The 27,698-nt window shown below is 38.4% G+C and overlaps 1 protein-coding gene across 1 annotated transcript in view; it reads left to right on the top strand.

The window, feature by feature from the left end:
- Window positions 1-23,611, top strand: part of SLC10A7 (solute carrier family 10 member 7) — a 146,606-nt gene extending 122,995 nt beyond the window's left edge. The window contains exons 9-12 of the mRNA XM_080344320.1: window positions 2,096-2,147; window positions 3,701-3,774; window positions 20,246-20,391; window positions 23,516-23,611. Of these exons, the coding sequence (XP_080200446.1) occupies window positions 2,096-2,147; window positions 3,701-3,774; window positions 20,246-20,391; window positions 23,516-23,560 (317 nt within the window). The 3' untranslated portion in view covers window positions 23,561-23,611. The remainder of the gene's footprint in view (window positions 1-2,095; window positions 2,148-3,700; window positions 3,775-20,245; window positions 20,392-23,515) is intronic.
- The last annotated feature ends 4,087 nt before the right edge of the window (window positions 23,612-27,698 follow it).

Genomic DNA, 27,698 nt, shown 5'->3' with positions numbered 1-27,698 from the left:
AATAATATATCCTCTATAAATCCAACCTACACTAAAGTCAGTAGGAAATGTGCCCCTGCCGTTAGTGGGTCAGTTCTTATTCTGTCCTAATTGTGGCAGTTTTTTGGATTATGATACACAACCTGTGTGTGAAATACTACGTGGAATTATAACTGGTACTATATAAATACTTTATTCCGAAAGCAAAGAAGGAAGCCATTCTGAGGAGCTTTTTCTCAAAGTGGAGGAAATACTTATTTGCATAGGCACCTGAGAAGGACTGCATCCCAAGTGCACTTAAGTTAGCACAGAGTTGTCAGCAAGAGAGGGATACGGAAATTTTCAATTCGATTTAACATGCAGTGGAACTAAGAATGAAGTAATTTTATGTTAGTGATGACCCCTATTTTGAAAGAAAAAAAAAGAGTTCTGCAGTTTAAAAGGCACGGTTCTTTAAACAATTGATGTAGAGTGGTTACTTCCATTGCCTTTCTTTTATTTCCCTGCAAGACAACTCTGCATTTGTGCCACATGTATATACCACTTGCAGTGAAACACATTGAAGATCATTATATGTACACTTTCATTGCCAGTGTGCAAAACTGGAATTTCTTAGGAAGAATATTAACATAAGCATTGAAGCTCCTTGAGACATACTAGACATTTGGTTTATAAAATGGAAAACAAAAGAGTTATGGAGATGGATATGCATGCGTATTCTAGAAGTTTCTGCACCTCCATTGGCTATGTTGGCTGGACATGTGTGTTATGTTATACCAGAATGTGAAATTAGCACAAGGAGTTTGAGATGAAACTGCATTTATTATTCTGCTGATTAATGTTTTAATGTAATCTTTATGTTAATATTCTAGCTGCAGCAAAATATGCACAAGGGATAATTGGTAGTAATGCATCGTTATTGCTTTACAGAATTATACATATTAAGGGTTTTTTTCCTGTGCATATTAAATTAATGTACTTAGTTGCAGAAAAACTGTAATTCAGGAACAATGGATTGATTCCTTAGTTGAGGAAGGAAGAATTAAGTGCATGCTGAGGTGACATTTATACATCCTAGGAAATGTAAGAAAGAGAATGAAAAATGTCACTAGCAATAGCTAATATCTTTGTCATGTTACCCAGTTGTAAACTGGGGTCAAAATCAAATGTATTGTCTTAAGACACATTAGCCTTATTGCATTCACAAGTTTCATGAGGAGAAAGGGGAAGACCCACCCCGGATCCTGCTGGAAGTAAAAGCCCTTTCCCCAAAACACACAGATCCCCAGGCAAAGTCTATTGCAGCTCCCAGGGTTTCTCCTCTGGCTCTGCAGGGCGTTCCTGCGTCCTGGCACAGCCTCTGCAGTCCCTGCAGCTCCTCACACATGGCTGGGAAGCCGTCTGCTTCCCGAGCTTGCTCCCTGCATTTCCACGGACCAAGGGTGGGCTCCGAGCATCCCATAACTCCTGCGGGTGTTATGAGAGCTGCCCTCAGAAAGCTCAACCCCCCACACACACTTACAAAGCTGAAGTTCAACAAAAGCCGCTTAATCTGATATATGTTGCCCAGTTCAGGAACTAGCCTTTGTCTCAGAGGGAATTAAGTCTGAGATGATCTTCTGTTATTAGTGATCATTTGTTGGGAGAATAATATACCCAATGTGTGAGAATATTTATTGTGATCATGCTTATACATTTTACTTTCTTCCAGAAAGGGGCTAAATTTCAGTACTTGGCAACGAGAGCATATCTTGGAGATTTTATGTTGTCAACCCAGTAAGCAAAACTAGCGCAAACAGATGTGTAGCATGCAGCAGTGAACATCCCCGCCATTCATCCTGTCAAGAAATACTTGATTCAGAAGCATTACCTCAAGAAGAACTTGTGTAGCCATGATATTAGCTCTGGCTTTCTAGGGTGTAATGATACATATTGTTCTTCCAGACATGATCGTTAATAAAGGTTGCCTGTCATTGGATTTCTCTGGATAGGCTTGGTCCAGCCTAGCTTCTGAGGGGCTATGTGGGGGCAAAAGGCATGTACACAGCAGCTACAGAGATTTAAGTGATCTTTATTTCTGTGATGTAAGTCTAATTTTAACTTGTTTCTCTTTCAGTATTTTCTATTCAGATGAGCTTCATGTTTTTGACTTTCCTCTTCTCCACAAGGTAATTGAATGTGCTGAATCAGAACCTTTGAATATTTGTTTTGTGTGATATATTTGTTTTGAGTGATACAGTTTATGCAAATGTGTAAGGGCAGATTTCTGAATAGGAGTGACCTCATTTTGGTATTTCATATTGTCCTTACTGCATTTTCTCTGTTAGAGTTTCATAGACTAAGAGAGCAGGACCTGAAATCTGTCCTTTCTTATGTGTTAATTACAGAGTTGTTAAATCTCAATCAATCACTGCTATACCTCATCCACTGAAAAAAATGGATTTGCACAGATGTCACTGAAGGTATAATTTGCCCTGCAGACATGCTGATGACATATGAGAGAGAGAACTCAGTTTGACTTTTTACATCTCAAGATACATTTGCTGGGCTGGCAATTCACTCTTCTCTGTATATGTCAAAAATGTTACATTTATATGGTGATTCTTAAAAGACAGTTGTCCTGAACTGATGTTTGGTAGAGCTGTTTTTTTTCTTTTTAAATATCTACCAGGAAGAACAGTTGTGTGTTCACATCTCCAAAAATAATACCGTGAGAATGTTAGCCAATGGCTTAGTGCATCACTTGAGCTGGTCGAAGTATCCACCATTATCTTCTCACTTAGACTTACTGGAGTATTTTCTTCAGCAGCACTTTGCTGAATGGGAAGTGCCACAACACAGCAGAGTCCAGACATATGCTTTATGTAAATTATACAATATCTGTGAGGGAGAATCACAAAGAAAGGTACAATATCTTAGAGCTACTTGCACTTTTTTTTTAAATGCCACAAGAAAATTTCTCTGACGAGGTCATACTCTGACCTCAGAAGGCATTTTTAAATAACTTTTGAACTGCTAGACCTAACCTAAGGGGGCAGATATATCCCAACTGTAAAATCTAAAATGCCATAAGTAGTAACCAACTCAGTATGGAAAATATTTAGAATCTCATTAAATGATTCCTGATTTGAACCAAAGGGTGATCCATTGGCTAATCATATACCTCTGTATGTAATTTTCCTACCCTCTCTGGCCTTACTCTCTGTGTGTAAACCCACAGATGCAGTTTTTCTCTGAAGTGGGAGACAGCCACATAGCCTAAGCAGTGCTCCTACTGCAGACTCAATATACTATCTAAATTGAGTGGTTTTCTAACATTACATACTAGGAAAATAAATTGTAGGTTGTTAGGGTTTTGTTTGTTTGTTTGTTTGTTTTTCACAGAGCCGAGCTGGCCACTGCTGTGATATAGCATGTTTGCAAAAGAAACCTTGGTTGGAACAAAGTTATGTCCTACATACCATGTGTTCAAAATTCCTCTCCTTCATGTGAGAGTGTATTCATTAAAGAGTTTGCCACACCAGAGAAACGATTCTGCTTAAGGAAAAAAAAAATCACACACTACTGTTCATTTGTGTGTAGAATTATTTCTGTCACTAGACTGATCACTGATCAAAGTGACGTGAACCTGCATATGAATCCTCAAAGTAATATATTTGATCAATGATGTTTTAAGAAGATTTTTTTCTATCAGTGGTTATTAAAACTCTTTCTTTTCTAGGAATAACTCTGGTTTCACACCAGCAGACACAGTGGCTATTGTTTTCTGCTCCACACACAAATCGCTCACCCTGGGTAAGTCAGGAGATAAGCTTTTGAGCAATACAACATTAACATTCATATTATGCTGTGTTGAAGAAAAAGTTGGTTTCTGGCTTTGCTGCTTAAATGATTTTGGGTTTAGTGTGACAAGTGAGGCTAACAGTGTGATACTAATTGTGGTATAATATTCTTGCACAGATAAAATAAATGCTTATTGCAGAGTAGTCTTCTCCACCGAGATCTTAGTGGTTATACAGTAAGACCACCTTATTTATGGAAATCTGTATTTTTCTTTCTATTCTTATTCTGTTATGTTACCTAATCCAATATTGATAAAATTTAAGTTTTTTTACTGAAAATATCATATCTGTGCATCTCACAGTAAAATCTTACACCTCAAAGCTGGGATGTAAATGAAAATTAAATGAAAATTAAAGCATATAGTATATTGAGAAATCACAAATAGACAATATTGTCTTTTGCTTCAGATGAGCACAAAATACATGTTTATTTTAAGTCTGCAGATATTTTAGATTTATTTATTATAATTCATTTATCGAAACACCATTGAGATATTTGTCACTTACAGCCTCCTAGTAATAATAAGGTGTTCTGACGGAAATTCACGAAATACTGCTAAATCAGTTATGCTTAAGGCCACGTTCTACTGCTTAATCCATTAAGTTCAGTCAGAGAAATGACTAGTACTTGAACATTTTCTCACTGGTTTTCAAAATATGAAAACATGCGCTTGATAAAGCATATGTGACTGAATATATGCCTTTTCAAGATGTTATCTGTCAAAAGGAAACACAGGTGCTAACAATAACAAAGGTAAGAGCACATCCTGGAACAAGGGAAGAAGAAAAAGTCAGGACTTAGGTGAGATGTTTCCAAGTCAGTTTGATACAGCAAAACTCATCTCAGGGTTCTTTGCTTCAGCCATGCCTGTGCTACAGAACTGTTAGCAAGTGCCCTTGAAAGTCTGGGAAGTGAAGGAGTTCCTGGAAGACAAGAAAAAGGCAAGCATAATGCCTCTTTTCACAATGGAAGTGAGGAGGGAATGAGGGATTATGGATCAGTGAGTTTAACTTCATTTTGTAGAAAACTACTGAAACAAATAAATAAATAATTTTAACAGCGTAGGAAGAAACAAGGAAATGAGTAACAGCCCCGTAGATTTGTCAAATGCAGATCATACCAAACCTACCTGATTTCCTTTCACACAAGTTCCTGTGGGTTGCAGAGAAATAGCAAAAGTTGCTATTGACAGCATTATGGCTTTTGATATTTGCGTGGTATTTTTGGCTCCACAATTCAAAAATTATGTGGACCAACTGGAAAGAGATCAGAGGAGAGTGCCACGAATGATCGTAGATCTCAAAATCGTGACCCCGGAGGAAGGCTGAAACAATACTACTGAAATACAGTAGTCATCTTCAAATGCGTAAATGTTGATGCAAAGAAGGAAAAAATAACTCTCAGTGGACTTTGAGAAGGGAAGGTCTTTATTACAATGATGAAAATTTAAGTGAACAGTCAGGGAAACCTGTCTAATGTAAATCTCTTTAGCTTTGGAATATGTTGCCTATTGATGTCTTGAATCTACTGTCATTGTAGACATGCCTCAGGAATTAGATAACTGGAGTTGATCCTGACTTGGAGCAGAATATAGATTAAATGACATTAGGTCTTTTCCAGCCAAATGTTCTGTGAAACTGAAGCTTCAACTGATAAATGAGCTTGTATTCAAGAGGACAGTTACACTTGTATTTATAGAAGAAGACAACCCCACACATAAGTCATAACGTGCTACCGTACTTGCTATTATATGGAGGTGCATATAAATGTAGGACACAAGTGTGACACTACATAAGAGAAACTTGTTGTATTTAACAGCACAAATGTGTAGGTCTCCCTTCCCCTCCTCAGTGAAAATAGTTTTATATGCACTCTGTCAATACTTCTGCAGCTTGCCATGGCATTAAGAAAATAAGCACAAAGCCTTTTTTTTATATTTCAATCCTAAAGGAGCTTTTCTTTACCCAGAAAAAAATGAGGACTCTTAATTTCTGTTACTCACTCTACCAAGCATCCTCATGCACCCTGTCTTGACCTGCGCCCTGTGCACAGCGCCTGCACTCTCTCCTTTTTGTATTTTATTTTCTCCTTTAGAATAACCTAGTTTGAGGTTCCTAGCTTGCCTGACATTTGCCCAATTCTGGGTTACTGCTCTCATTAGCACAGCCTGATGAGTCAGGCTTTGTATTTTGCAGCTTTCTTTGTCCACCTTGACTTCAAGGACTCCTGCAGCTTCTTTGCAGCCATAGATACTTTCACCCTGCTAATACAGATGACTCATGGCTAAGTGCAAATTTAAATGAAACAGATAGATGGTGGAACACAGTATTGCAGGACTGTTTCTTGGCTACAGACTGTTTCATTTGTCAGCTTTAGGACAGACGGCTTTTACCTTCATCCATTAAGAGCTGGTCTCTCATGGAAAGTAAGTTTACCTCCTAGAAGGGTAGTCATAAGATGCCATTTGTTCTAATGCTTTGTGCTTTTGCACTGCCTTTCCTTGCTGCTCAGGGCCTGTGGTGAGATTGCTGGGTGTTTGGGACCTGCTTCCCTTGCTGTCTCCCGTCTCTGGGACTCAGCTTTGTCATGGTTTCTTTGAGGGTTCCAGGCTTGTCTTGTGTGGGGCCAGCAGCAGCATGTCCTGAATTGAGCACCACTCCTAATGGGGAAATGTTCTTTCTCGCAGTCCCTGGGAGCTCATCTTTGGGAAACCTGAAGGCCCTGGCACTTTGGGGTGCACCCCTCCACAGTGTGTGCACTGTATAGGCAATGCCAGCTGTGGATCAGTTCCCAGCTGGCTGGCTTTGAGACGGTTGGTGTTTTACTTGGTTTGGTATTAGTACCAGGTCCAGATAAGACAGAGCTGCTTGAACATGTATTTCTGTGTAAATAGGGAGGATTTGGTTTGATGAAGCTGTAGCACAGTGAGACGTGCTCCTGGACTGATGGTGTAAACAGGAGCTATTAACTAGAGAAGCCGCTGTTGATTCCTTCACTGTAGATGGAAGCAGAGTAGGTCTAATTCGTATTTAAGGATCAAGCATTTCTGAATGACAGTTAAATCTATTTGTAGCGCAGTCCTGCCCACCCTGATCTTAGCAGAAACAAGAGTAGACATGGGCATTTTGGACCTTACTCTTTTGTTCTGTCACGTTTCTCCTTGTCCAGAGGTGTTTACTATGAACCCTTCAATGAGAAACCTTCTGTTCCCTTGTAGGAGAGAGAGTTTTTCCCTCTCTCTCTCTCTCTCTCTCTGTCATTACAATGCCTGAAAGCACAAACTAGGCTTGAGGTCTGGTTTCATATCTGTTGTGGAGCTCTTTGTTTATCTTCAAGATTCCAGTGGTGGTGTATAAATGACCCCCCCAACACTTGTTCTTTCACTTTGAAACTGATTTCTCTCAGCTTGGCAGGTGAAACTCCGAATAGGTACGTCTGGCCCATTCCCCAGGGAGCTTAGAATGGCACTGACTAAAGTGGAAGAAGAGCTGACAGCTTTCAAGCTTTAGAAGTGGTAATAGGAGAGGCATGAGAAGACTTTTATAAGTCACTTTCTCCCACACCATATTATGAAACCAACTAATTCCCATGCAGTGCATGCTCATGAGGCCAACTGCCACTTCCACTGTTGAATCCATGAATAAGTGCTTGCTCTGCACGGAGATCAGTGCTGCTCCCATATGCTGGGTTTTATTTTGTAGACAGAACAGTTGACACACTTTTTGTCTAAAAGATCAGAGTGCAGGGCATGTTTGTGTAAGGACAAATTACGCAGGGTAGGTGCCTTTGTGTTTCTTAGTTAGGAACACAAGCTGATATTTCTGAATAGAGGTGGATGCTTTGGCAGTTTTTTTTAATACAGTACATCACATATGCAGCAAAAATATGTTTATTTGTATTTCACTTAATGAGTGAAACAGGATATAAACTTAAAACTAGCGAAGATGAATATAGTATTCACAATGCTCTGGCATATTCACCTACACTTTGTTCTCTTTCTCTCCTTCTGCCTACTCACATATATGCACAGTACATGTGAGCACACACATATGCAGACATTTGATGCATGGCTTTTATTAGTGCATTTGCCATTGATTGATTAGTACTTAGTATTAGTACTTCTTCTATTGATTGATTGCAGATGAAGTGACTATTTGACCTTTAATTATGAGCCTTGCTATTGAAAATGACATTGAGCTATGGCCTCGCATAATCCATCTGGAAAGCCCGACATGATGCCATTCCCTGGAGTTCATTCAGTGAGAAGAGAAGAGGCCTCAAGGAAGTGCAAAGCTATCAGTGTGGCTCATCTAAAAAAATATTGCAGAGTTGTTGCGTGCACTTACACAAAAGTTGCAGCCAAATACAGAATGTTATTTTATATTTTTGCAGAGAGTCAATTGCTAGCCAAAAGTTACAACTCCGCAAGTAAAACGCAGGATTGTCAACAAATATTTTCACTTTAATTCTTTATGTTTGCTATGTAAAATTATTTTTATCAGCAAAAAATTGAGTACTGCTACCCACAGCAAATGTCAGTACTGTAGGTATGATGAACAGCAGATTGGTAAAAAAAGTAAAACAACAAAAATTACCTCACCTTTTAATAAACTCAGGGTATTGTTTGTGATGCAGAGTGCATTTTCCTCATTTGGATTTATCAATGTAGCATTTTTTTAATGATGGAATTCTTAAATAATACAATCAAAGTTTCTAGGCTACAAAACTTTCCTGAAAGAATAGAGTTTATTTTGCAAATAAAAGCTAAGTGCTAACTTTCTTTGCATTGTTTTCACTTCATCCAAGTCTATTTTTTAGATACTTAGCTTCTTGCTGAGTACAGAACTGCTAGTCTGTACCTGAATAATTCTTAAAAACCTGGTGTAGTGCACAAGTAGATCCACAGACAACTCAGTTGCCTGTGAGCAGCTCATCTAGGCTGTGGATTACTCAGCCCATGCCTTTCCCCGAGTTGCCCAGCTGCACAGAGTGACAGAGTGCATTGGGCTCACATATAGCTCCAATCTACTCACAGCTATCTATAGTTTGCTCATGTTTTCTAGAGATACTTCCTTACAAGTTTTTCAGGGATAAATAATGTATTTGCACAGCCTGAGCCACTGCTGTTTAATAGTAGCTGGCTTAATCTGTTTTGGTTTTTTTTTTTTCCTATACCCAAACTGTGTGAAAGGCTGTACTAATCAAGCATAGGCTCTTCTTATTGTATGGTGGTCATCACATTTCTCCTTTAGATTAAAAAATGCCCAAATATTCTAACCTTTGTTAAGATAAAAGGTATAATTTTGATTTTTAAAAGGAGTCATCTCTGAATAGTTCTATAATAGATGGTAAATTGGGTTGCATTGCACTGAGTGAGTCTTCAGGCTATACTCGATGATATTCTTGAAGTATTATGGTGGTTCTTTGCTTCTGGCAGAGAATTGTCCTTTAAGGTACTTATTCATCAAGGTACTAACTGTGAGTAGTTATGAATGTGTGAATAATTCCTCTGACTTTTACATAAAGATCTAGAAAATAATCTTGGTTAATTGATCTCTAAAAGTTTTCAAGAGTAAGACTTTTGATACTGTCTCTTTTACTTTCAAAATTTTCCTGTGAATGTTGAACAGGAGACATTACTGCTGACATCATATCATACTTCTTAGTGTTGTTAGTGCTTGAATTTGCACGTCTTCTTATCTGTAACAGACTTTTAGCCCCATTTTTTACCCAGGTGTCTAGCAGAGTGACGTAAGTTAAAATCATCTGTCTGCTCCTCTGCCTAGAACCGGTGGGTGCTGACCCTTGGGGCAGAAGAAAAGCTGATAGGAAAAATATACTTAAAGGAATTAGTGTCTTGTAGAGACCACGTCTAGGCCAAGAATCGCCCCTCACTACTGCTGGAGAGTTAGAAACTGTTTCCCATTCCTGCTTATGAGATCCCAGGGCATTTAGTTGCTGCTAGAACCTTTCATGAGTTTTGACACCATGATCCTTTGGCCAAAATGAAAAGATTTTCTCATCTCTTCAGTGTTTGCCCAGCATTTGCTTGGAAGCAGCAGCAAGTGATTGGCTGGGCTTTTTCCTCTGCTTTGTGATTCTCTTTGTCTTTGTCCTCTCTTGATCCCTGAAAAATAAGAACTGAGTGATTTGTGTTACTTGAAATGGTAGTAGGGAGAGCAGAAGGACCTGGATCTATTGCACTTCTCTCATGTTAGCATTTTTTTTTGTAGTCCAACTTAAGGGCAGGTGGATCACCCACCTTGGAGCTGTACTTTCAGGGAGTACTCTGCTGGCAGGACAATCTGAAAGTGGGAAATGGCGTCATCCTGTGAGTTACAGTGGCTTTTGGACACAGAGTACCTGATTCTCCCTTGGTTTTTTAATCACAAGAGTCACAATATAGCGTGTCTGATCTATTGCAGTTTACTCAGTTTTGACCTCTCTGTGGTTCCAGAAGGGGAAATACTAGAGTAAATTAGGGAATCTCCTTTTTTTTTTTTTTTCTGACCTGAAACGTATGTCTCTTTGATTAGTCTTAGAATGTGGCAAGAAATTCTGTACTAGCTCCCAGGGCTTCCTTTTCATCTGTAGACTCTGCCAGTAGTAGGTTTTTTATTAATATTTAGGAAGTTTGCCTCCAGCAGTACTAAAATGTGCATCAGAGGACAACAGTTGTTTACTGTGTTTGAACTGAAGAATCTCACCCAGGAGATCTCATTCACTTGAAGTTTACGTCTCTCAATCTCGACTTGCAGAAAGAGATCGATGAATAACAATTGTCATTTCAGAGTTGCACCTCTCCAATTATTTATTTGGTTGTGTGTCTTCCCAGATGTACACGTAATTGGATCAGACACTAAAAACCAGACTGCAGGTTTTTAATGACAGCAAGCTCATACCTCTTTATAATAAAAACAAAAAAATAAACGTGGATATCTATCTGTAAAATGATAATGACACAAGAGCCCTCCCTCTCCACCAAAACTAGTTAAACTTTATTTATCTGCTTTAAGAAACTACAATATATTCAGCAGACAGCTGACAGGTTACCCTCGGGAAGATCCACGTTTGGACATGACTCAAGATATTTTTTTACCTCAAGCTGGCAGAGGCTACGAGTGTCACCCATACTAAAGCTGGCACGTATTGAAGATGATGTTGAGTCTCCCTGAGAGAGTTGCATCTACATTTGCTGCTCTCAGTGCACCTTCTGGCAGCCGGTCTGAGCTGCTGGCTTCCAGACACTTCTGAAACAGTGGGTGCAAAGATGTGAAAAATCAACAGCAGCAGCAAAATTTAGAAGTCTCACAGTCCTATTGCAGGATAGTCTTGGGAATCTAGAAAAGGGACACTCCTCTCAAAGCTGCTATGACCACTGCAAGCACATAACCCTAGTTCATAGAGGTTTAGAACACGAAGTAGTGTCCCTCAGTATTTGTAGGTAGTGAGCTGTTTTCTCAAAGTGCCTTCCCAAATGTTTGAAGCACTAAGGCTTTTCTGGCCTCTCGTCTTCTTTTCTTGGCCACAGAAGTCAGATAAAGAGAGAATTAAAGGAAGAATTATGCTAGAATTTTTTTGGTGTTGTTATGAAAAGAGCTGTTTTCTTGTTTTACCATTTATAATGAATTTGTGTATCAATGTTTTCCTTTGCATCAGGTCTTCAGGGAATTAAAAAAAAAGCTTTAAAAAACTCTAATTAAAAGATAGCATTAAATAGTTTGAAGCATAATCCTTTCCTTCTTGTGTTTACAAATGTAATAAGAACAACTGTAAAACACGTTTATAATGACTTTTTTAATACTACGTGTAAGTAAAGTCCATATAATCAAAACTTTAATGCTGAGAAATCCTAGCCTCAGCTATGTGTGAAAAGGGCAGTAATGTTCGAGGAAATAATCAAATTAATCAAATCTCAGATTTCTGTTTTAAGGACATTTGTCAATCTCTTTGTCCAAAATTCCTTTCATTAGTAGGTCTAACATGTTAAACCTTCAAAAAGCATTAGCTACAAGAATTATAAAGAAGGGAAGGAAGTTTTCAAATTCTGTTTGTTAAAACATCAGAACTTAGGTGTTACTGGTGAATTAGAAGGAAGATTTTACACTGAGTCTTGAATATGTGAATGAAGAGTGAACTGATAACAAAGCAATAACAAAAAAGCACTGAAGTGTGAGGATCACCTTACAATATTGGTATTCCCATATTGAGGTGCCAAATTAAAGCTAAGTCACATTTAAAATATGACTTATGATGGTTCAATTCATTCTTGAATTCCCTGTTAACTAATTACTACTACCATGTTGCCAGACAGGTGGAGGTGTTTTGGAGTCTAAGGTACCAGTCTTCAGTTGTTGGTGTTAAATGTTTCATGTTAGCAGCTGGTGAGATTGCCTATGTTGTTCACTAAACATCACTTCCAATCTGAATGCACTCGTTGAAAAACTGTAAATAGACAAACTGTACTTTCTTTCTCTCCCTCCCTCCAAACTTTTACATTTTTACTTGCTTAAAACTTTAGTAGTATGAAGATGTGCTGTTTCTTAGTATCTGCACTTATGATGCCCTTAAGTTACTGATTTTTTGTGATGAGTATAGTGAGCCAGTTACCTGAAGAACAAGAATTAGTAAGAGCATTCAAAACATATTAATTTTCTTCTTTTTTTTTTCTTGTTAGAGTTATGAAAAAACAGATATCTTATTCCTCATTCATTTCTCTTCCTCCTTCCCCTTCTTTACTTAAATATTAGACCAGTCCAGTCTCTTACATTGTAGCGTGGGTCTCAGTGAAATTCTTGCATCCTAGCATATGGCCAACATGATTCAACCACATTGCTCTGATTCAATACAGAGCCTTCCCAATAATTCCCGTCCTCCGAAAGAGATAAGTCATTTAATGTAATGCAAAGGCTTGTTGAATATTCTAATAAACCATTGTTCTTTCCCAAGTAGAGGGATGAAGGTGGAAACCTTTGAAGATTCGGGTCCATGCAGACCTCCAACCTGAACTAGGATAGCTCTCCATTTTGCAGTTTTCTGCTGCAGCTCTTCCAGACTCTGTTAAAGTCTCCCCAGTCCCTTGTAAAACATCCTCCTCAGATGTTTGTTTTTACCACTTTGTGAGCCTGGTTTTTTTGCTTTCCATTAGACATATTGCTGATCTGAAATATAAAGACATACTGAAAAAAATTGTCTTTTTTCCCTGAAAATATTTTAAGCACAAGTCTTCATACAGCATACTTACTTGTGGGCAAAAAGGCAAGGGGAAGGTAGTCTCAACTGCTGCAAACATTGCACATCCTTCCCAATCAGAGACCGAGTGTCGTATCACCTGGAGGCAGTTGTGGTTGTGCTGATGGATCATCTCTTTACACCTACTGGCAAAAGTCAGACTTCCACAGTAACACCAGGCTTTGTCACCAAGGTGTGATTGAAACAGAAGTGCCACAAACTGTTGTAAGCCATTGTCTAGCCTCTGCAGATGGAATCTTACCTTGATACTGTTACTTCCTTCTGGACAAGAGAGTAGCAAAGGCTGTCTATTATTTGTCTCAGCTATGGTCCCTTTGCAGAGTACAAAATGAATGTAAGGTCTAGGATCTCTTGGTAGGGCTAAGAGAAAAAGAAATCTCAGAGTTACAGCTGGAGTGGGGCTGGAAAAGGACACTCAAATTCTCCTCTGAGGACTTTTTCCCCTGGGGAGGAGCTTGGCTGCCTGTTTTAGGCTCAGTAAGTAATCTATTCTCCCTCCAGTTTAATGTGATTTCATATTATGTTGGAAAGTGCTTTCTTCAGCTGAAATGGGAATACTGAGTAGCAAGTGAATATTTGTATTGTTATTGGTTGTCAGATGTCATTCAGCTGTTCCCATACCTGAAAAAAAACTGGTCCTGAGCATTTGAGTTCTCTGCATATTCTGGGAATGGCATGGATATAGGAAAAAGAATCCTCAACTACTTACTTTGTCAAAAGCTGCTTCTCCTATCGTGACCTCAGTATGTCATAACAGAGTCTGAACAAGAAACATCCCTGGCCTAGTGTACGCTGACGATAGGCATAGTATATAAACTTCTGTGTCCTCAAGGCTAACCATAGGAATGTGATTCGCCTGGGAACAAACAGAGAAACTCTTAAAAAACTTTGCAAATGAGAGATTAGCAACATTTTACCATTCTAGTAGGTATCTGCATGAACAACCTTTTTGAATTCTCTAAACTGGATTTGCCTGGATCTCACCGCCTTTTGCTAGCATGCAGTCACTGGGCCATATGCAATACTATCCTAAAACTAGGCAATAAAATTTCAGGTGCTAATTTGGCACTGCCTTTGTAGTAGTAAGCTCAGAACACCTCTGGTCTGGCAGCTTAGGAAAAGTTTAATGCAATATATGCCCCTGTTTACAGGCTTTTTCTCAGCTGAAAAAAATAAATAGCTATTTGGCCTACCGATGTTCACTTCACATCTACCCTGAGAGGGTTCTTCAGAAGAAGAGTAGCATGGAGAGTGTCAGAGAAGCTACCATCATATGCTCGATTCATTTTCTATCTTGCACTTGAAGATTATGGCAATTGAGAGTTCTGAAATGTACAGATGAGTAGAAGGGAGAACAGAAAATTCTGAGGCTGAGGCTTTTCTTCAAAGTTTTGCCACCGCCTCTTTGCGAGGGTTGTTTGGCCTTCTGATTCCTGGATACCTGGTGGTTCCATAGCCACTGTGATGACCTTTTTGTTTTGCAACAAACCTCCTTTCCTAAGAAGAAATGGTGCAGCATTTTGTGATTTGGGACATGTTTCAGTAATGTAACCAATAAAGTTTTAAGATAAATTGTTTGTTCTGAAGATATTGAAGGCGAAGAACGTATACAGTAAAGTATGTAAGTAGAGCATCTAGCAATAATTCTGCTTTGGGTGTGAGAGATAATGGTCTATGTTTTGCTAGTAATAAAAGCGTTCTATTAAGTTTTCTGAACCCCTTGCAATGGGATAGAAAACAGCAAATGATGAAACAGTGCTTTGAGGGGAGCTTACACATTCAGCGAGCATAAAATAAACATATTAAAATAGAAAAAAAACCCCACCCTGATTTCCAGTACTTATTGTTTTATCACTTCCATCATGGGTATAGGATAAAAGAAAACTCTTACTTGCTTGTTAGAAGAAGAAAGCTCCTACTTGAAGTTCTTACTTGGCAGATGTCAGTTGAAAGCTCTGCTATGGAATATGCTGCAATGTCAAACTCTGTTGGGTAATTTTAGACAAATGTGTCATGTGTGACATGGAAATATGGCATGCTGTACATTAGTGATTTCCCAAGTGTTTGGATCAGGTAGTAATGTGCTGAGAAAGTGCTCTTTATCTCTCCACACTGTGTACTTGTATAGCAGTGGGGAAAGGCTTTTGGTAGAAATTACTTTAGTCAGAAAAAGAATCCATTTACAATATGTGCCTTCTAACATCTTTCAGACAATGCATTGTATTAAAGAGGCATTTTTTGATTAATGTTTTATAAACATTTTTCAGCATGACAGCTTAAAGTCCCTGTAAAATTGTAAATGCGTGCATAGTGCTCACTTCCATAAAGTCAAATGCCATCTCATAAAGTCTAGTTGGATCCTGTCACTGACAGTGACACAGAATCAGTACCTTGGAGCATTAAAATTAATTTGCTTCATTTATATTACTGCAGTGATAGCTAGATGAAAAGAGTCCTATATTTAAATTCTCTTAAAAATACCTTCAAATCTTTTAGGATTTTTTATTATTATTATTTTTCAGTTAACTAAATGTGGTGAACTGCAGCATAATATTCTCATGGGCCTCTTATGAAGGCAACTATGAAGTGTGGAAGTAGCAAAGGGGAAAAGAGAGGATGTGAGATGTTGTAACGGGTGCAAAGCTGGAGAAAAGATAAATAGTTGTGCAGACTGCTAGAGAAAGAGTGGCCTTTGACCAAGGCTGATACACCACAGACTTGAAGCCAAACTGGAACACCCTGCAGCAATGGAAAACAAACAGGGCTTTCCCATACTGTAAGAGCAGTCCTTGTCCTCTTCCTTGCTGTTGTTGAAGGTCAGGGATAAATAGCTGTTCTCTTTCTAGGTCTTCCTCAAGTTTGCAACCATCTTGCATGAGATGGGCTGGGTGAGGACACAGATGGGGAGAAAAATGAAATGTACTCTGTATCACAGGCCGAACACCCCTTAGTTGCAGTGAGACTGCGATTTTGGTGCCCACCACACTCAGTGGAGCTTAGTGATTTTAGTGGAAGTACCCAAAATTTAGACTGCTGCAAGTCAGCAGAATCAAAGGTCTTGTGAAGCAAAACCAAGCAGGGAGAAGCATGGGAGTGGAGAAGAGGAGGAAAAAGGAGGACGAGAGAAAAACAGAGCATCTGAATACCAGAGCCAAAGAGCAAGGAGGAAGTTGAGAAACACTGATAGCAGAAACACAGCCAAACAAAGGGGAAGAGGGAAATTCAGGGTAAAAAGCTGGCAATACCAGTGATCTTGTTTGTAAGGGATATCTGTGAGTTGATCTCAGTGCTTCCTCCCTTCCACTGCACCTCTTTCTTTGGAGGAGGATACATTGCAATTCTGACTTGCTCCTGTCAGTGTTTGGTCATTTCTGATCCAGGAGTTGGACACACTTTCATGCGATAAGGCTGTTTAAAAGGTTTTAGCAACTCAACAGCATGTTACGCCCCTACTTTGTGCAAAGCTGCCCATGTTGGCACCAGACCCAGAGGAGCACTTTGTCTTTCTGTTCTTGCAATATGTAATGAGTGAGGGTCTTTGGCAGAGGAGTTGATCCAATCTGCTGGAAGCCTGTAACTTCCTAAACCACAGCAACATAAACAGGTGTTTGTGACATGAGACCTCAGACTGTGACAGCAGTTTTAAAACTTAATGAAAAGATTGTATATAAACTGATACTACCGGTGTGCCTCCTCTAATGTCAGTCAGGATAGAGACCCATAGAAGTCAGTCCAATTACTCTGAAATGCAGATAAGCATGAATAATGGCTCTGTGAAAACGAAGTGAAAAATCCTTACAGGTACTATTCTTTATACATGCGAATGCAGCCTTATTGCTCCAGGTGGCAAATAAATACTCTAGTAATATTGGAGAGTGCAAGGACGGAGGAGCTGCTATGTACTTTAAGGGAACTTGAGGCTAAGGTCGTGGTTTTAATATATGTGATTTCATTCTTTGCAAAATTTTATTTATCTTAGATTTAGCATAGCTATCACAGCCTATTAGCAGAGGAAGCAATATGCTGTAAAAGATGAGGAAAAGAGAAGTGGACAGCCCAAAATAACCATAACCTTATCCATTGAGCTTCACACCTTCATTCCTTGCTGTCTATGTGAAAGATTTAAATTCATCTCACTCGCTTTATTGGTTTTGTTATAGCAGCACCTGTTCACATCACGATTATTTCAGTCAGTCTTTCTGTTATAGCTTCTCTCAATGCTAGTTCGTGGACTGTTTCTGCATACAGCATCAGCCCAGGCATTACAGTGTCCCTTTTCTTCTTTTGGCTGGGATTTGGTATTCATTTTGTTCGGGCTTTTTGTTCAAGTGTTTTATATATATTTATATTTTAAAAATACATTTTGGAGGGTTGGGGTTTTTTATGTTTTTTTTTGTTTGGTTGGTTTTGGTTTTTTTGGTTTGTTTGGTTGTTTTTAAGAGAGGGTCAAGTATTAATAAATATTAAAGTATGTTTTTCCTAATTAGGAATTTCCATGAATTTTATTTATTTGGAAAGCATTAGAAATCATACCATTGCTTGCAGTTACTATGTATTGCTAGGAAAAGGTTTAGACAACATTTAAAAAAATAAATAAAACCCATGCTGTTTTGTTTAGCTTTGTGCTAATATTACTGACATAAGCACTTATGACTGTAGTCTGTGGATGTCTGTCATGAAATATTTTCTGAGAGTTGTGTGCTGCCAAAGTTGGGATTATAAAAATCAGAAAGTGCATAAAAAGGCAACAGAGCTTTTTTCTTTCCATTGAACTAATGCTTACCTGCAAAAATTGTTATTATTTCTTCCTTTCACCAATTAGTTTTTCCTGGTAAATAACAGGAAATTTAATTGCACATTAGTGGCTTACAAAAACCTATTGATGTGACATGTATTTAAACAAGCTGTGAATTAAGAACCTCTTTCCAACCAGTGATCTAATTATATTGTCACACTAATTATGGTATTTTGTATTTGTATTTGACAACTTTAATTTTCTTTTCCTAGTTTACTGAAACAGCCTTCCCCTGGAGAATTTACCTTTTAGGCAGGAATTTCTCATATTTTCTTTTAGTTCAGAAAATTTTCAGTAATTTAAAGGATGTCTCAGTCACTCTGGATCCATTCTGTTCCTGTCTCTGTTAGTTGCCTCTGTGATCTTAGGCTAGTCATTTTAGTGTTCTCTGATTCTCTGTAGGAGTCCTGTTCAGCTTACTAAAATGTTTTTGGATCTATGGATGAAATTGCACTACCAAAACACCAGGTACTGTCTTACAAACATAAATATAGCATGTTTATAGATTGGGACTCTATTTTTCTGCAGTTAGAGAACAGAAAATGACCCACAAGGGCTGAGACTTGGAAATAAGCAATAAAACCATTATCCATTCACAAAAACAGCATGATAGGCATTTGAAGTAATTACACTCCTGAATATAAGGCAAATGCCCATTTAGTTTCCATCCAAATATCTCCTATTATCAAGCCACAGAAATTAGTGTTAATAATAAGCAACCCTATTGCGTGATAGGCCTGTGATGTTGTTTTGAAGGTTGTTGTTTAATAACATTGATAGTAAGCATGCAAGCCTTTCATTATTTGATTTAATCTTTTCCTGGACATATTCACGTAAATAAAGGCTACTAGTATGGGGATGCGATTGTTAGTGGTGTCATGTGACAAAGCTAATCAAAACAATTACAAGAAATTGTGCTATGGAAACATCATGAAAATGTGTCAGCAATTTACCATTGGCGGAGTGGTAAATATTGAACAAGTAACCTGTTTCCTCAAATAGGGAGGAGGCAGCTTTTACTAAGGGAAACTTGAAAGGGTGTTGAGAACAGGAGTTTATCCAAAACATAGAGAAAAGTTTATGTAAACATGGCAGCTTTGGCTGATCTGAAACTTCTGCTAAGGGGGAATGGAGGGCATGTGCCACAAAGCTCAGCTTTTTGTCATTGCTAAGGATGGAGACACGTGCGTGAGCTCTGTGAAAACTGTGTATAGGCTACTTTGCTGCAAGGTAGATGCCAATGGAAGGTTGCTAGAATGACATTTAAGATGAAGGAGAAAATAAGGTGTGTTCTCAGGGGGCTTCCGAGGAATCACAACCACTCTTGTTTGCAACTATCCAAATGTCTGGTCAAGCAAGACAGAGATGGTTGCAGGTTTTGCCCATAGCTATCCTTTGTGGAACATGGTAGAAAAGCTCCAAGATTTAAACAGATCATTTTGAACAATGATATTTTGAAAGTAAGCAGAGTCAGTTTCATTACTGCAAAACTAAACCAAATTTAATCTTACGCATCATGTCATCAAGTGAGAAGATATCTAATAGCAGTAGCACTGTTGAGTGCAAATTCAAGCTCTTAGGAAAAATGGCCCATCTCTATCTCTTAACGTTCATTTCTTCCAACATCTAGCAACTTCTGTACTCTGGTTGCTCCCTAACTCTTCCTAGGCATGACCACTTCATATTGCCCATTCATTTCATTAAACCTTTTCTCTCTCATGCTGTGTCTCTTCTGAAATGTACAGATAGAGCAGAGAATTTTGTTCTCTAACACGTGAGCACTCACCTGCAGAGTCCTTGGCTCTCTACTTTGAGTGCATGAGTAGGTCAAAGCAGGGAAGGCTGTCACCTGGGTACTCGCCAGCTGGCAGGAAAACACCAGGAAAACGCAACCCTCCTCCAGTGACAAAAGGACTGAGTAAAGGTTAGACACAGGAGCTGGGCAGGTTGGGTGGACGACAATTATGACAACATGAAATAGAACACAGTATGAAGAAGGAGTAATTAGGTGGTACAGGATGATGTTCAGCAGCAGAACGTTCATGCTATAGCAGAACGTCTTTTATATAAAGTCTTCAGCAGGAGTTTGGCAGCTATTAGCATAATCAGAAAAGATCTTTTATGGCATTTCCCTACTCCTTCCTTTCTACCACAGAATTTTCTTTGCCATCTTTTTTTTGTTCATGTTCTTGCTGGTTTAGTTTGGTTTGTTGTTTGTTGTTTTTTGGTTTTGTTTTTTAAGTATAAAACTTCCGAGTCTTCATTTTGTTTCTTTTGGGTTTTTTTGGGTAATTTCAATGCAACATAAAATGCTTTGCTTTTATCTGTAGCTCAAAGTCTGAGATAAGAGTCTGTCTCCGGTGTTTCTGCCTGCAGGGATTCCAATGCTGAAGATAGTATTTGCGGGTTATGAACACCTGTCCTTAATTTCCGTCCCCTTACTCATCTATCATCCTGCTCAGATTCTTCTTGGGAGTCTGTTGGTACCAACAATAAAATCTTGGATGGTTTCTAGGCAAAAGGTAAGAATTGCTGGGTTTTTATTTGTAATGGAAGGTGTGCTGTAAGGAAAAAAATACCAAAACATGTCTTAAACTGCTACGGTTCCTTCTTGTAGATCCCATGGTAGAGATTTTTCTGTTTCATTACTTCCTTTAAGACACTGATAGTCACATTACTATTAAATTAAAAATGCTAAAATTTATCCACCTTGGCTCTGAAAATTTTGAAATCCTGAAGTTGACTTCTACAGTTGGTTCAAATTATAAATTCATTTAAATTCTAAATTTATATTGCGATGAATAAGAATGGCTCCATCTTTTAGCTAAATAATCACAGCTTTGGATCTTTCTTATGGAGAAGTGACAAAGATCTGCCCACTGGCATGGGAGCTGGGGAAATTGGGTAGAATGAGGACACTTTCTGAATTGAAGCAAGATGATTTTTTTTTCTTTTTTACTTGAGTCATTCTTTACAATAGCAAGAAGTCTACAGGAGTCCAGTGCATCATATTTAATGCCAAAATTATGGCATGGGATAGCTTGCAGGATTATAGACTATAATGTACAGGTTTCTGCATTGGAATCACTGATTCAAATTATGCTTATTTCAGTACAAACTGAAAATATTGACGTCTGACAGTTGTTCTGTGATCTAGATGAAATAACTTCCATGGTTTTAGTCAGGTTCTCAGAACAGTGGTAGCCACCTCACAGAAAGCTAGTCCATGCAACTGATTTTAGTGCTGTCTTTAATGTTCTGGCATGATGAGGATCACAAAGCTGTGGCAACTGAAGCAGACTTTGACAGCCATTTTAGGTGAAGATTGAGATCTATTGGGGGAAACCCAGTGCAAAACTGCATTGTAAAATCAGAAAAACTCTCAGTTTTCAGGAACAAAGTCCAGAAATCAGACCTTGTTAAGATATACTTACCTTAGCACCTGAAAATGGAAATTTGAGAATCACGTGTCATTTCTTCATCAATCTGAAAGTCATGATTTATTTTTTTTTAAATCAGAAATTATCAGGAGATATTACAGGTTGTGTAAAGAAAATTCTGTACTATTCCTGCAGAAAAATAGCCTGAAGTTGACACTACTGGTAACAGAATAATCTCTGCAAGGCTGGTTTCTCTTCAGCATCTTGCTGCTCTCTGCTGCCAAGCCCAGGAGTGGGGCTGGTGCTCACCCAGACCTTCCTGGTCCTCAGGGATGGTGATGGCCCTTCAGGGACTGCTGTCAGTTGCTACAAGTCAACACAGCCTTGAAATAGGGCATCAGAAAAGTCACACAGTCCTGGGGAGATTTACAGTTCACCAGCACTACTTTCTTATTCATTAAGCGTCAAATAAACCTCCTGTGCTAATCAGACGGTAATGCGACTGTAGAACCACTTTGGGGGATTGTTGTTCTGTTGCAGCAGTTTCTTCAGTTGGTCTTCTGTATTATTCACAAATGTTATTTTAATTACTCTTTGAAAAAAATCAATGAGGTTGGGTCTGGTACAGTTGCAATAAGTATAATAGAAGTGAATGTTGTGACTGGATAATGGTCTCCTGCTTTGAAAATAAACATGTCATCATCACCCTTGATGTTTATTTTCTATAAACACCTTGGCTTCATTTTGGCATCTCTCTTGCAGGGGGAGACGGTTATCCAGTCACAGTGCTCAACTTCAGTGACATTCTTACTTAATTATGATAGTACATGTGATCTGGTTGTATGAAATTGAATTTAAATATTTAGAGGTTCATCTACACTAAGGTATTTCTACTTTGTAAATACGGCAGCAGAATCTGCCAAACTACAAAGTTAAAAAATTCTTTCCCCAAACAAAATGTGGAATGATGTCTTTCTCCAAAGTCTCTTGCTGAATAATATCCAAAAGACTAATCTCAAAGGACTAAATTTAACAATAGTTAAATACTGGTGTTTCTGAAAGCTGGTGTTTGAGGGGAATATAGCCTATTTATTTTTAAAGGTTTAGATTTTTTTAAGAGTTTACATTTGTGCTGGAGTGTTTTTCAAGCAGTACTTACAAGCTTTAAATGTACAATATTAAAGGTTAATATCTACAATAAGAAGACTCATCAGACATCTCTGACTGAGAATTGCTTGTTTAGCCAACCCTCTGGAAATGATAAGTCTCTCACCTGACAGGCAAATTTCAGTCTGTCAGTATACTTCACCCAAAAGGCTAAGGAAAACAGAGGTTCTAAATTTCAGGAATTTGCAAGTTTCACTTATTTCTCTCTCAGGTCAAGTTGTCCCACACAACAAAGCACCGAGCTTTTTTTGCTTTGGCAGAGCACACCCGCAGAAGGCATCCTTCACCATGACCATGTCAGTATACAGACACAGCTGAAAACTTAGCACCTTTTAAGCCTGTCCCATCTGCCTCCTAAGCCAGAGAGGCTGCTTTCTGCCACACTAGAAGCATCGTGACCTGTCATTTGAGCTGAATTTCTGTCACACAGAGAATAGTTCAGCTACTGTAGTTGGCCAGCCTCTGGCCATCAAATAGAGGCATGTGTTTTCTCTCCTCCTGGTAAACTAAGAGTAGACTAAAGCTGCAAAGATGTCAGGTGTCCCTTGGCATAAGATCACCTCTGGACTGATGGGCTTTGGCTTTTTCTTACCTTTTCGCAGAAAGGAACATGTAAATATCAGAGGTGTGTGACATCCACCACTGCAGCAGCAACTACACTCTGAGCAGGGTTCAAGCCTTATAGAAAGAGACCAGGAAACGCAACGGTGTTCACAGATATTTTCTTCACAGTCTTTCTCTAAGTAGGTCAGAAGCTCTTCATCTGTACCACAAGTGGTTTCTTGAGTTGGGGTCCCAATGGTTGCTTTCTGAAAGACATCTGGGACCCACCTCCCCTTCCTTTACTGCCACTGTAGCCATATTCCCTGTGGTTCCTCTGTTAAGGCTTATCTGTATATGAGGAGGTTGCGATGGGCTATCAGAGATATAATAATTGTCATAAAACCCAGAGTGGCCTGTCAGCTGCATGCTGACACCTCACTCAGCATCCCAGAAATACATGCAGCATTTGGTTGCTTGTTATAAATAAAAATCAAGTCTTGTGCTATTGGTCATCTTTTAAGAATATAAAAGTGACTATTTTGTTTATTGTTCACAGGCACTGAAGTTAACCAGGCAGCCCAAAGCACCCGTGAAGGTATAATGATGGACATGGCCCGTGTCGCAGTGAATGTATATATGTACTATACTGTACACACATACAATTGAGATAACGGGGTATTTGTGAATGTTGCTTCAGTGGATGTTTTATTTTTATATATACATATATATATATATTAAAAAGATACCTGTTAAGTGCCTTACAGATGCATTTTTGGTGAAAACATTGTTTCCAGAAGCCACTTTGTTGGTTACTGCAAGAGGTTGTACAGTATTTTGGAATCCTTTAGTTTTTATTTTTCTAACCAAGTGAACGGTGATGACTAACAGCTGTTTCTTCCATTGCCCCTGCATTGAAGCCAGGGCATACCAGCTGTAAGTCTCTGTTTTAAACTAGCCACAATGACCAGAAGCCTATGCCACTGCTGGCTTACCGTGGGGAAGAGCTTGCTGAAGATTTTTTCCAAGATTGACTTGAATTTCTGTGTGACTCTGTTACACTTCCCAGTCATATGACTGTGACATGCCTTTTTCTTCTGAGTTTGTGTATACTCAGCATGGGGCCATCCATTGGATAGAAGCTGAGAAGCATGAATTATTTGCATTTGTTGACACAGTTGTCTAGACATTCCTTCAAAGTTAATGGTTTCTCAAGAAAATTCTTTCAATTCCATTGTATGATATTGTGCCATTGTATATCTTAAATGCCTCATAAGCTTCTTCAAAGAAATGGTCTGGTGCTTGGGTTATGAGTGAAGTATTTGTGTTTGCAGCTGGGAGATCTTTTATAATTTACCTCTGAAGAACACAATTTTTTGTTATTCTTTTTTCTTTTCCTTTCCCTGATGCAATGCACAGAGATCTGCAGTGACAGAATTTAGGATGCTAATATTGAAATAGAGCCTTTATTGTAGTAAGCCAAGCTATGTTTTCTATATTGCTGCATTGGTAATGAATAATAGCTTGTGAGGACAAGAACGTTGACAATTTTTTTTTCAATTAAAAGGATCCTTATAGTAACCGAAACACTATTTTAGCTAATTTGACAATCAGCCGCAACTTTTTTAAAATAAAATGTTACTCTTTTAAATAAAATTATATATATAAGAAAATACAAAATACTATTTCTAAGAGGACTTTTGAAGAGGAACACAGGCATATATTTAAGCACATAGCCAGCACTTGTCCAGATTAAGATTTCAGAGGAGCACTCTAGTCCATGCCCATGTGCAAAAACTGTGCTGGCAGCTGTGCATTAAAACAGTAAAAGGAATGAAAGAAATAGGTCAAACTGGGATCAATATAAATGCAGAAGTGTCGTGGGTGTCACAGTTAACATTGCACTTAATGGTGCAACTGAGTGCAAGCACCCAGGAGCAGATCTTTAGCAGATGTAAATTATGGTAGCTCTGATAAGACTGTAGCCATTTATACAAGCTAAAGATCTTTTGTATGACAATAGGCATGCGAAATTGATATCCATTTGCCTTAGTGAAAAAAAAAAAATCATGTTTACTTTACCTAGCGTGTTATTCCTAGTCCTTTATTCCTGTGAAAACAGGAAGGGAATCTGTTTACCCACCCTGGGTGCTTTACCTGATGGTCAGTCAACCAGTGCAAGACTGGGAGCTGACAGCATCACCTGATTCAGAACTGTCATCACCAATAAAACAACCAGGGAATGAAGGTACGTGAGGTGGCAACATGCTGAATTCTTTCTCGCAGTGGAGAGTCTAGACTCAGGACAGTTTCTTTTTGTTGTTTTCATAAACCCAAACTTACAGAGTAGATAAGGACTTAATCCAAATCCCACTGAAATCAGTGACTCTCTTGGTTTTGAATGGCAAAGCAGCAGGCCCAGAAAGTGCTGGCTTTTTTTGACTATATAGGAAGGAAGAGTTCAAGCATAGGGTAATGCTAAAGCATTTCTGTCAATGCTCAATATTCAGAACACTTGAAATACCCTTACTGAGCTACCTCCATGTACTGAATCTCTGTCTTTCAGTACATCCAACGACTTGCTTAAATTCCACTTAACACACCCTTTTTTCTTTGTTAAATGTTTTCTACATTTAAGAATATTTCAAACTGTTTCAAGATGGAGTTTTGTTAGAGCCTTTATGAAGTCCTTGTCAATTGCTTGGAGCAGCCTAAATGTTGTGTATGAGTGTTGGGGGTGTTGGCCTAAGGGGAATATAAAGCAAAACTGAAACACATATTTTAAATCCAAACTTAATGAAACTGAATTATGCATATCAATTCTGTTACGTTTAAAGACTGTTAAGAGTTTGTTTTATGACATGTTGTTATGCCTATATGTCTCTAATAAACAGATTTGGGTTGAATTTAATTTTGTTAATAGGAGAACAAGATAAAATTATTTTTCTTCTAGGTCAAATTTTTATCTCTGTTACCTGTATTTTGTTCTTTTGTGGGTAAGCTTTTGAACTGTTTTCTTGTCCTTTAAAAAAAATAATCCATGAACTGTACAGAAATATTTTATTAACTAAACTAAAGCAAGTTCTCAGAATGCTTCAGATTATAACCAACTGAAAATTAATTCATTCAACTCCACCAATTTTTCAGTAGAGGGTTAGAATAGTTCTGAATCTTTTCAGTATCTTAGCTTTGAATTTAACTGAGAGATATCTGATAGTGAACATAATCAGGCAAACAAGAACTTTGCCCATGTTAAAACATAAGATTTTCTTGATCATCAGTGTTTCTTAGTGTTTATGTATCTATAATCCAATCTAGTGATATCAGAGGAAAAAACACCCAAAGAATAGAAGAGCAATTCAGGAGTCACAGGAAATTCTAGCACTTTGCATTGAGTTACTCAAACATTTTACTTCTCTTTTTGTGCACTAAATTGAGAGGCTTTTTATGACCCCAGTGATGTGTCCAAGATAAATCATTTTTTATGTAAAATCAAGATTGTGGTTGTGTTTTTTCTTTTAGATCTTTTAGTTAGTGTGAGTAGATTATATGACAGAAAAGGCAATCTCAGCAGAAGCTGCGCAGTTGTGCTTGTTCACAGAGCAAAAGGAGAGTAATCCAGCACCTTGGTTTCACAGAAGTAGTCCCTTATGTTACTGTGACAGTCAGGGAAAGAGGAGCTGTTAGTTTTATTTGTGTACGGTTTTCTGTGGAAGTATCTTGACAGCAGGAGGTTAGAAGGCAAGATGAAATATTGTCTGTCTGCAAGCACATTTATTTATGTGTTACGTGCATAAGAGATGAGCAGTTATGTATGTAGAAATCACTAGAAGGGACCAAGTCCCTGGTATACATTTTTTTGCAAGACTACATATGGAGAAAGAGCTACTTTTTTAATGTTATTCTGACATTAAAAATGAGATTTCAGATGCTGAGTTGTGTTTTGTATTGAATCATAATCTCATATGGAACCTTTACAGCAGATGATCGCAACATTGTATTTGTAAACTGTAGACTGTTTTGCACTTAAATAGATGTTGGTACATTTGGGAATTACAGCATAGTAAGAGGCTAAATCATAGTTTCTCCATTTTGTTATAATCCAAATGCATTTATATTACTAGTATTATTATAAAGTGCCAGGAACACATACAGTCCCTTGCAAACACGTTAAATAGACAAGAGACTAAATTCCGCCCGTGGTTACACTTGCACATCTCCAGCAAAAGGGCTGTTACGCTGCAGAGTGCTCTCCCCAGGGAAGCTGTTTGAAAAGCCCTGCCATTGTTCTAACAAAGCTCAGTGATAATGTACTGCATGATGAGAGTAAATGGAAGAGTATTTTACTTTAGATTTGATGGCCTGCCCTTTCCAGTATCTAATAAACCAAATCTCTTTTGTCCCCATTTCCACAAGTAGCCCCAGTCTCTCAGACCAAAACTACAGTATCTTATTGGAACAATGTCAGAAGAGGGAGGTTGTCACCTCTCTGACATTTTCTTGCTTAAACCACATTCTCTTTTGTGATCACGAGGCTGTGACTTCTTTGAGGAAGCATTTTGAATTCTTCAAAGTTTATTGAGTGCGGTTCCTGTAAAATTCTTATTAAACATCCCTGTTGAATGGTAAGTAATCTGGAGTAGCACTGACAAGGACTGTCCCATGGTTTTACATTTGCAGGACCAGAGAAAGCAATACCAGGAGATGCAAGTGCAAGGCATTGCTGCGGGCAGGTCTGCTTC

The sequence above is a fragment of the Nesoenas mayeri genome (assembly GCF_963082525.1).
Source record: "Nesoenas mayeri genome assembly, chromosome: 4".
NCBI classification, from domain to species: Eukaryota; Metazoa; Chordata; class Aves; order Columbiformes; family Columbidae; genus Nesoenas; species Nesoenas mayeri.
This window is presented reverse-complemented; position numbering and strand designations above follow the sequence as displayed.